At 45.6% G+C, this 10018-nt stretch overlaps 1 protein-coding gene across 1 annotated transcript in view; it reads right to left on the bottom strand.

The window, feature by feature from the left end:
* The window catches only part of MITF (melanocyte inducing transcription factor), a 278742-nt gene extending 275156 nt beyond the window's left edge, over positions 1-3586 (bottom strand). Inside the window, exon 1 of the mRNA XM_044675813.1 lies at positions 3483-3586. Coding sequence (XP_044531748.1) covers positions 3483-3586 — 104 coding nt within the window. The remainder of the gene's footprint in view (positions 1-3482) is intronic.
* Between the last annotated feature and the right edge of the window lie 6432 nt (positions 3587-10018).

Below are 10018 nucleotides of genomic sequence, written 5' to 3'. Positions count from 1 at the left end.
GAAAGGAAGGAAGGAAGGAAGGAAGGAAGGAAGGAAGGAAGGAAGGAAGGAAGGAAGGAAGGAAGGAAGGAAGGAAGGAAGGAAGGAAGTCCTAGGCAAGAGTAGGATCAAAAAGGAGGAGGGTGGGGAAGGGAACACCCTGAACAAGTGAGGCCCTGATAAAATAACACAACAGATGTAGATGACAATGCATTACAAAACTGTGGAAGACTTATAGGAAATTTTTGACAACTCCATGTACTTATTCACAGATTTTATTTTGCTAGCTGGTTTCCAAAAGCATGTGTCTGCTCCAGAAACAAGTTTTGTGACAACCTTTTAATTTTGTTCCCCTATAACTCTTCCCTGTGCCTCTTCAACTCCAATGTGTGATGCCTTTTGCCAGCCCCTTCCACCCTCCCCAATAGAGTGGCTTGATGTTCTATATGCACAGGGTTAGGTACACAGAAAGAGGTACTCCCTAAGTGCTGGTTGACAGGCTGATTGATTATGTGATTGAATTAAACACTGGTTTCTGGAAAAGTGTAGGCCCCTGGGGACAGCTGGGTAGACCAGCAGATTGTTGAGCCAGGTCTGGAGACCAGAGGTCCTGGGTTCAAATCTGACCTCAGCCACTTCCCAGCTGTGTGACCCTGGGCAAGTCACTTGACCCCCATTGCCCACCCTTACCACTCTTCTGCCTTGGAGCCAAGACACAGTATTGATTCCAAGATGGAAGGTAAGGGTTTTAAAAAAAGAAAAAGAAAAAAAGAAAAGTGTAGGCCCCATATCTGTTGAACACATCTCTGTAGTAGGAGTAAGCTCCTTGGGGAAAGGGACAGTTATCAGCTTTGGAATCCTCGGTTCATATATGTCACTACAACCTCTCAAATGAAATTGAACTGGCATCAGTTTCCCACATATGCTCTTCCCTTACTCTTTCAGATTCTGTAATATTATCTATTCTCCCTTAATGGGAATGAAAGATCCAGTGAACAAACTTGTTCAAGAGTCCAAGTATACACAGAACCAGCCGACTCTTTCCCTCTCTGGACCATGTAAATGTTTCATCACAGCAAAGAAAGCAAACAGCTCTGGACATATATGGCCGGCGCTGATCTCTTCAGCCAAGGCTAGATAACAGCTCTGGCTGAGAATACCCAACAATACCCTTTACACATCAGTCTGAATCCCCACCCCCAACAGGCAAACACACACATCTCCGCTCGAACCAATGCTGGGCTGATGCGCCTAACTAACCTCAGATGACATTTCTCCCCGATCTTCTTTTTTAAGCATTTCTAAACAGACTGATTCAGCAGCGCTGCTTGCTGGGCGTGCTACTCACTGATTTCTCCTCTACAATTTGGATTCCGAAGCTTGCTAAATCCATCAGGAAAATAAATTCAGTCATCAGTTCCCATTAGAACTTGCCCCAATCTCCTTCCTCTTCTAAAGAATCCCACCACCAGAAGGTGGCAGGGGTTACACAACATCCCTGGCTACTGCTCACTTCTCCCCCAGCCCACTCCTTCCACGCGGGGCCCTTCTTACAGCTGGAGGGGTGGAAGGGGCAAGCCAGGAGAGGAGGGAAGGGAAGATGCAGGAGCTGAAGGTTTCCAGCTAGCAAGCACCTTATCTTATCTTGCCATGGAGAGCACAATCTCAGTCATTCCGGCCTCCACCCATCCTCATCCTCACACTTTGTCCACCCTGGGTCTCAGGTGGGGGGGGGGGGGGGGGAGGTCAGAATGGAACTGGCAAATCAAAGGCAAAGGTGCCAAATTCCAAAGGATGGTCACCAAGTCCGTCCAGGGAAGCAGATGGGAGAAGGCTTGGAGAAGGTGGACGCCAGAGAGAAGGGCACTTCTCCAGAGGAAACCATCACCAGGTCCCCTTCGAACCCGATCCCACCTCTCTCTACCAATCCTAAAGAGCCTGGGCTGCAGTTTTCTGCTGCGGGTGAAGCAAGGGCCAAAACAAATTACAAGACTCCAAAGCTGAATCCCCCTGCTAGGAACTGACAAGCCCAGAGCTGGGGCTTTTCGCACACCTCGGTCTGAATGGGAAAACTTCACTAGAGCCAGGAGGCTGAGCCCTCCCGTCCCTGGGGGGAGAACACACAACTCCATGACCCCAGCCCCACCCTGGCTATCCTCAGGCCGGGAGGAGGAGAGCTCGAGCAAAACTCACCTGCAGGCGGCCAGGGGCAGGTGTTCCCGGAGGCCCTGGACTCCGGAGGGCTGACTGGCAAAGAGCTGGTGGCCGCCCCCTTGCCACCGCTCCCTCCAGCCCAGTCCCCAGAGTAGGCTCGGTTCAGGCAGGAGACCCTCGGGTTCTTCCATCACTCCTTCCTCTGGACTCTGGGGCTCTGTGGCCCCCTTCCACTCTCAACTTCTCTGGCCCGGGCCTCCCGACCAGCTGGCTTACTAACTCGCGGATTCGAGCCTCTTTAAACTCTTCTTTCTCGGCCTCACCTAGGATCCCAAACCTCCCCAGTGCCAGCGTATGGGGCTCCTGGCCAAAGAAGATCCAAGGTCTTCTGGGGGGGGAGGGCCAGAAGGGGGAGGGCAATCCGTGCCGCACGGCTTAGGGCAAGAGAGTCCCCTAGACGTGCGTGCTGTTGGAGAGGCACAGAGGGGGTGGGGCAAGTGTACCCCAGACGTGAACTGCCTACAACGCGGGGGATGGGCAGAGGGGGTCTGACACACCCCAGATGTGCACCCTGCCTGCAGAAGTGAGACAAGAGACCCCAAAAACTTATCCTCCCTGAAGGAAAGTAAGGAGCAAGGTACCCCAGAAATGCATTGTCCTAAAAGGAAAAAGGGGGCCCTTACCCCAAAATGAATCCTCCCTGCAGAAAAAGGGAGAAACATACCCCTCTCTGCAAGAAAATGTGAAAGACACCCTAGTTATGCATTCTCCTTACAGAAAAGTGGGGACAACATACTCCAGGGGTTCCCCCGCCTTTCAGGAAAGTGGTAGCAAGATATGCATCCTTCCTGCAGGAAAGTAGGAGGCAAGGGACCCCAAAGAGGCATCCTTCTCTCAGGAAAGTAGGAGCAACATGCCTTCTTGAAGGGAAGTGGGAGAAGAGCATCCCCCAGGCATGAATCTTGAGAGGGGCAATGTCCTCCAGATGTGCCTTCTCTATGCAGGGTGTCCCACGGTGGGCAGCACCCCTCCCAGGTGCGTTCTTTCTGCTAGAGTGGGCTAGGGTCTCCTACGTGCGCGATCTCTCCATGGGGGGATGGAGTGGGAGCGCTCATGTTGACCTCGAAGCCGATCCGCGCACCGGACACTGTCAGGGAGAGTTTTCTCTCTGCCTTGGGGCAAGGGCACAGGGTCCTTCGAGAAGGGGACTAACTGTCCTTGTCTTGGGGACGCGGCCACGGCACTCCAGGGGAGAGGTGTACCCTCACCCCAGCTTGGAAAGAGAGGTGTCCTCCTATCCCCTCCCTCCCTCCTCCTTCTTTCCCTCCCTCCCGGCAGCTGTCACTCACCTGCATTTCAGAGGCTGACTCTTCAGTTCGTAATAGGTCTTAGGCTCCTCGTGAAACTCCTCCCCGACTTCGAAATCCGGCACTATACCTGATTCGGTCTGCATGGCTCCTGGCCGCGCGGCGCCCGGCAGGAGCGGAGCGCACGCACGAGCCGAAGCGCAGCAGCAGCAGCAGCAGCGGCAGAGGCGGCGGTGGCGGCAGCCTAGGAGCCTGGGGGCGCGGCGGGGAGGGGCCAGGGACGGCGCCCGGCGCCCCCTCGCAGTGCCAGCCACAGCCCACTCCCTCCCCCCTGTCCTCCCCTGCTCCCTCGGGCTCGCTTAGTTTACACACTCTCACCCGGAGCGGGCGGGCGGCCGGGCGTTCCCTGGGAGCTGTAGTTCCACTCGGAGCCCTGCTCCCCCCACCAACCAGGAAAGTGACTCCCCCTAAGACTACAAGTCCCAGCAGGACGAGCGGCCCCGAGGCAACGTAGTGGACACCAGCGTGTGCAACTCTTGTTTAGACTCTTTGTCAATGTCAGGGGCTCCCCCCCTCCCTTCTCTGTCCCTTTCCTTTTTTCCCCTTCTCTCTATTGCTCCAAGATTGCAAACTTAAGTATTTAATATTAATAGGAGCTGCAGTCTGCCCACTTGCTGTCACCCCCGGGGCCTCAGATATTTAGGTTGGCAATGAAAATCCCCCCTCTTTTTTTTTTTTTTTTTAATTAAAGTGTGGGGGGGGTGGACTGGCTCTTTAAAAAGTGAGAGTATTGAGCACTGCCTTAAAATCAAAGGGCTTCCTCCCTCCGGGCGGGGATAGCTGGACTGCCGCGAAATGTCTAGCTGTCCCAGTTCAGGACAGAAACGAAAAAAGGCTAGGAGAAAACAACCTTCAGCAATTTCGGGATGAAGAAATTATTGTCTCGACCTCGCTGCAAATTCTCTCCCCCTGCAGTTTGTGTGTGAGGTTTGCTTTTTTTTTTTTTTTTCCCAACAGCAGCAGCAGCAGCAGCAGCCTAAGCTGCTGTTTTCTTTTTCTTTCTTTTTTTTTCCCCCAATTAGTCTGATTGCAAACCGGTTCCCAAACGTATCTCAACTTTTTTAAGGGAAACTTTCGTTCCTGCAGGAAAGCGGAGTTGCTAAATAGAATGCTGGCGCCTCCTTTTTCATTTTTTCAGTTGGCAGCTGTTTCTGGCCTCCAGTGAGGCTGCGGGAAAGAAGAGAGATGCAGTGGAAAGGGGACAGGATTTGTAGTCCGGGGAAATGGATTCTAGTACCTGCTCTGCAGTTTTACCTAAGTGACCTTGACCAAGTTACTTCCTTTCTCTGGGCCTCTGCTGGAAATGACTGGGGGCAGGAGGGGGTAGGAGGTGGGAGGGTGGGCTAGATAACCTCTAAGGTCCCCTCCAACAGTGAAATCCATGATCTTATGTGATGAGTAGAGAGTATAAAACCAGATTTGTTCATTTCAGCTTCTCACTGCTCTGGGACTGGGCAGATACCCAGCATGGCAAATCTCCCAATTCTAGCTTATCTCCTCTACCAGACTTCTCTGGCTGGGGTGGGTTACACTAAGACTGGGTTCTTTCTTTCAATCAAGAAGTTACTTAAAGTATCATCTCTGATTAATCTACCTGGAGAACCTATCTCTTTCAGAGCCTGAATCTGCAGAGATTTCAAGTCCTTTGTTTTCCAGATCCTGCATATTTATTGGCAACTAAACTGAGGGGGTTGGGGGGAGCAGCAGGCACACATTTATTAATCTTATACCATATGCCAGTCACTTTAATAAGAGCTTTACAATTAGTATCTCATTTTATCCTCATAACAGCTCTGAGAAGTAGCTGCTATTATTATCCCCATTTTACAATTGAGGAAACTGACTGCATACTGTGGTTAAGTGACTTGCCCAGGGTTATAGGCTGGGCCAGAAAGTCTCTGAGGCTGGATTCGAATTCAGATCTTCCTGACTCCAGGTCCAGCACTATGCCACTAAACTAGTGACCTGCTTTCTTCCAAGAGGTATTCAGCAACCTGTCCTAAGATTATAGATTTGAAGTTGGAAGGCACCTTAGAGGCCATCTATTCCAACCCCCTCATTTTACAGAGTAAGAAACTGAGGTCCAGTGATGTTAATGACTTCAGTCAGTCAGTCAATTAACAAAGCACCTGTTATGTAAGCCCTGGGTTTATAAAGAAAAGCTGGAGGCAGTCCCTGCTCTCTAGGAGCTCACAATCTAAGGAGAGGCACAAGCAAATAACCAAGAAGAAACAAGATATAGAGAGGATAAAGAGGAGACAGGATGCAAAGTTAGCTCCTCTTATTCCAAATCCAGTGCTCTTGCTTATCTCATTTTTCACCCACAGCTGGGGGGGAGGGGGGGAGGAAATGTCAGAATCTAAATTGGAGACTTTCACATGTAATCCCTCCCCCACAAATTCTTGTTAAAGAAATGTTAGTTAAAATACTCTGCAATAAGCTCCATTGGACTATTAATCAATGAATCAAACAAATGCCTTCATATAGATGGTAGGGACACAAAGAAACACAAAGACAAAAATGAAATTGTGCCTGCCTTAAAGAAGCTTGCATTCTATAATGGAATGTCTCATAAAACTTTGTTGTGGGGGCAGCTGGGTAGCTCAGTGAATTGAGTCAGGTCTAGAGTCAGGAGGTCCTGGGTTCAAATGTGGCCTCAGACATTTCCCAGCTGTGTGACCCTGGGCAAGGCACTTGACCCCCATTGCCCACCCTTATCACTCTTCCACCTAGGAGCCAATACACAGAAGTTAAGGATTAAAAAAAAAAAAAAAAAACTTTGTTGTCCTACAGTGACACCACCTCCCCAAACCCTGCCTTTACAGCCTACTAAGCTACCCTAAATACAAAAGAGATTTAATTAAACTTCAGTATATGAATGAGTTATTTTAATTGAAATGCACATCAAATCACACTCTAGAATCTAGTCCAAACCTGATCCCTCGCCACAACTGTGGTTTCAAACCAGAGAACTTTTCAGTGGGGTGGATTGGCCTGATAGAGAAGGTTGTCCCCTTTTCAGATCCCCAAATGTTGGAATTCTAGTGAGAAATCATGGTGGAGGGGAAGGGGGCAGGGAGAGATGGTTGAGCTCTGAAGTTCTAGAACCCCCCAGTGAAGCCATTTAAATCAAGGTATCACTGATAGTTCTTTCATCTGGATCATGCCTGTCTTTGCCTAAGGATGACACCTTAGATGAAACTAAAGATGATGGGTTTCTTTCATTCCAGCCTGCACTTCAAGGACATTGCTTGGAGTTCAGGACTAGATCTTTAAACCATCTCCATATCAAGCCTCTCCTCCTTCAGGTAGGTTCTAACTAGAGCAGTGATGGGCAAACTTTTTAAAGAGGGGGCCCAAGGAAAGGAAATGCTCCTCTGTCAGTCTGTTTCTAAGGCAACACTTTCGAAGTTTCACTGTATTGTATCCTACTCATTGTATTGGTCAGATTAAGAATAATGTCATGCAGCTGGATAGAACATTTCAGGGGGCTGCATCTGGCCTGCAGGCTGTAGTTTGCCCATCACTTAACTAGGGGATGCCTGATTTGTTGACCACTGATGGAAAGTTAAGTACCCCAAAGGTACCAGTGGAAATCCAAATCCATCCCCACCTCTATTTCACCAATGGAAGAGATACTGGAATCAATACCACTTCAGAAGCAGGTAATAACTTTATTTAAATTTTTTATTTTTTATTAAAAAATTATTTTACTATAAAATATTATTGATTGTATTCACAAAAAACACAGTGATGGTTTTATTGAAGGTCACTTGTTTCATTTCCTAAGAAAAGTAAATACCAAGAAGACACAATTGATGTCCATCATGAAATCTGAGGTTTAGAACTGAAAGGAACCTCGGAGACTATCTGACTCAGTCCCTTCATTTTACAGATGAAGAAAATGGTCCTCAAGCATCATTGATTGAATAGTATGTAGAGTAGGTATCATAAGCCTCTTGAGGGGCTGAAACACTCCTAAGTGCTGCCCAAACCAGATCATTCAGTAGACTCCAACTCTTGGGGAATTAATTTGGGGTTTTCTTGGCAAAGATATTGGCCATTTCCTTCTCCACCTCTTTTTACCAATGAGGAAATGGAGATAAACAGGATTAAGAGACTTATCTGGGGGGCAGCTGGGTAGCTCAGTAGATTGAGAGCCAGGCCTAGAGATGGGAGGTCCTAGGTTCAAATCCGGCCTCAGACACTTCCCAGCTGTGTGACCCTGGACAAGTCACTTGACCCCCATTGCCCACCCTTACCACTCTTCCACCAAGGAGCCAATACACAGAAGTTAAGGGTTTATAAAAAAAATTAAAAATTTTAAAATAAAAAAAAAGAGACTTATCTGGGCTCACACAGTTAGAAAATATCTGAGGCAGGATTTGAACTCAGGAAAATGATTCTTCCTGACTTGAGGGCTAGCATTCTATCTACTGTGCCACCTAGCTGCCCATAAAAGATATAAAGGGGAAATGTTAAACCAAATAAATGAATATGAAAATATTAATCTAAATCTCTAAAATATGATGAAACAAAGATAATGTTAATATACAGTTGTCTCATTCAAGATGTACCCAAAGGGATCCTTACATACCATTTAGTGCCCCCCCCTTTCTATTTGAGTTTGACACCAGTGATATAAAGGATAGTGTGCCCCACGTTATAGATACACATGCATAAAACAGAGTCCTTGCCCTCTTGGAGCTTGCAATTCTAGTTGGGAAGACAAAATATGTACATTTAAAGATCAATAATATGAGAAAGTATATTTTTTAATGAAGCACCTAGAGAGTCTCCCCATATATATGGAATCCCCCTTCTAGCTGGACTCACCATAAGAGATCCTCCTTTGAACTGAATCAGGGGAGAGTGTATTTATTTGGATTGGGGGCATTGTAGAGTACCACTTCAGTGACAACAAACTGCTCCCTGCCCTAAAAGCCTATCTTTTTTTTTTTTTTTTTTAAATACACAAATGTTCTCCTGGGAACACAAGCAGCATGGTTGCAAATCCTGGAATACCACTCTCTCCAGAGAACTACTAGTTACACATGACCCAGAAAGCAATGGAGGGAAGCATTATAATTGCGAAAAGTCAACAGTGTGTATTTCCAACAATGACCTTCCTGTGAGAAATAACATAGGAATATATATACATATATATACATATATATATATATATACATATATATATATATATATGATCCAGGAAATATATGAACAGGAAAAAAGGTTGGATGAGATAAGGATCCAAGGTCAGCAGCCTGAGTGAGCACTGTACTGATTGTAAGCATCCCAGAAGATGGGAGGGCACAGACATGACAGGGTAGGCTAAATTATGGGTGCATCAGGTTATTTTGTCACATACCTGGTCTGCATCTAATGGGATCTTCCTCCTAATATATATATGGATAAATAAATATTTATTATTAAATATATATTAAATAATATACATTAAATAAATATATATTAAATAATATATATCCATATATATGTATATGGATAAATAAATATTCAATGTTCAGGCATTCCAGAAAGAGAGGGATGAGGCAGAAATGAGAATATCTTGCCTGAAGAATGTTGAGTGGATTAATTTGCTTGAATGAAACTTTCCTGTAAGGGAGAAGAGAGAAATATGGGTAAAAAATGAAATGTAAAAGCCAGACTTTATTTTTTATGGAGATATTGCTTCTTTTTTTCAATGACTTTGCATCATAAAACTAATACTCCTAACAAATAAGAACAAGCAATTAGCTCTAATTAAATGCCTACTATGTGACAGGTAGTGTGTGCTGGGTATACAAAGAAAGATCAAAATAAAAAAGTTCATGCCCTCAAGGAGTGTATATACTTACAGAGGAGATGATTAACAATTTAAAATGAAGAATAAAATTCCAAACGTAACCAAAAAATACCATAATCATATTCTGATAAAATTAAACTGTAACAAAATAATTACTTATTTGCTCTATATCCTCTTCTAATACTTTTCCCCCCTCTTCATAGAGTGCAAGCTTCTTGAGGGCAGGAGTTGCTGGTTTCAACTTTGTCATCATTCCCAGAAACTAGCCAAGTGCTTTAAAACATAGTAGATTCAAAATAAATGTTTATGGAATTGAATTTTGCCACTTTAAAAAAATTGTATTGATTTACTTTGTTTCTACAATATAAACATTTGCAGATTACTTCTCACTTCTTGAAAAGTCTCTTTTTAAAAAGTAAAACAATTCAATAACACTAAATCACATCTATTCCAATATCTCTATTTTTTCTTATATTAACAGGAGGCAGGTAGGTGGCTGAGTGAATTAAGAGCCAGGCCAGAGATGAGATGTCCTGGGTTCAAATTTGACCTCAGATACTTCCTAGCTTTGGGGCCCCAGGAAAGTCATTTAACCCCTATTGTATAGCCATAGAGCAAAATTTCAAAAACTTACAACAAAACATGAATAACATTAGCAGATACTAGTGGGTTATACAAGAAAGGAAGGGGGAGAAAGAGAGAGAGAGAGAGA

This window comes from Gracilinanus agilis, chromosome 1, assembly GCF_016433145.1.
Source record: "Gracilinanus agilis isolate LMUSP501 chromosome 1, AgileGrace, whole genome shotgun sequence".
NCBI lineage: Eukaryota > Metazoa > Chordata > Mammalia > Didelphimorphia > Didelphidae > Gracilinanus > Gracilinanus agilis.
This window is presented reverse-complemented; position numbering and strand designations above follow the sequence as displayed.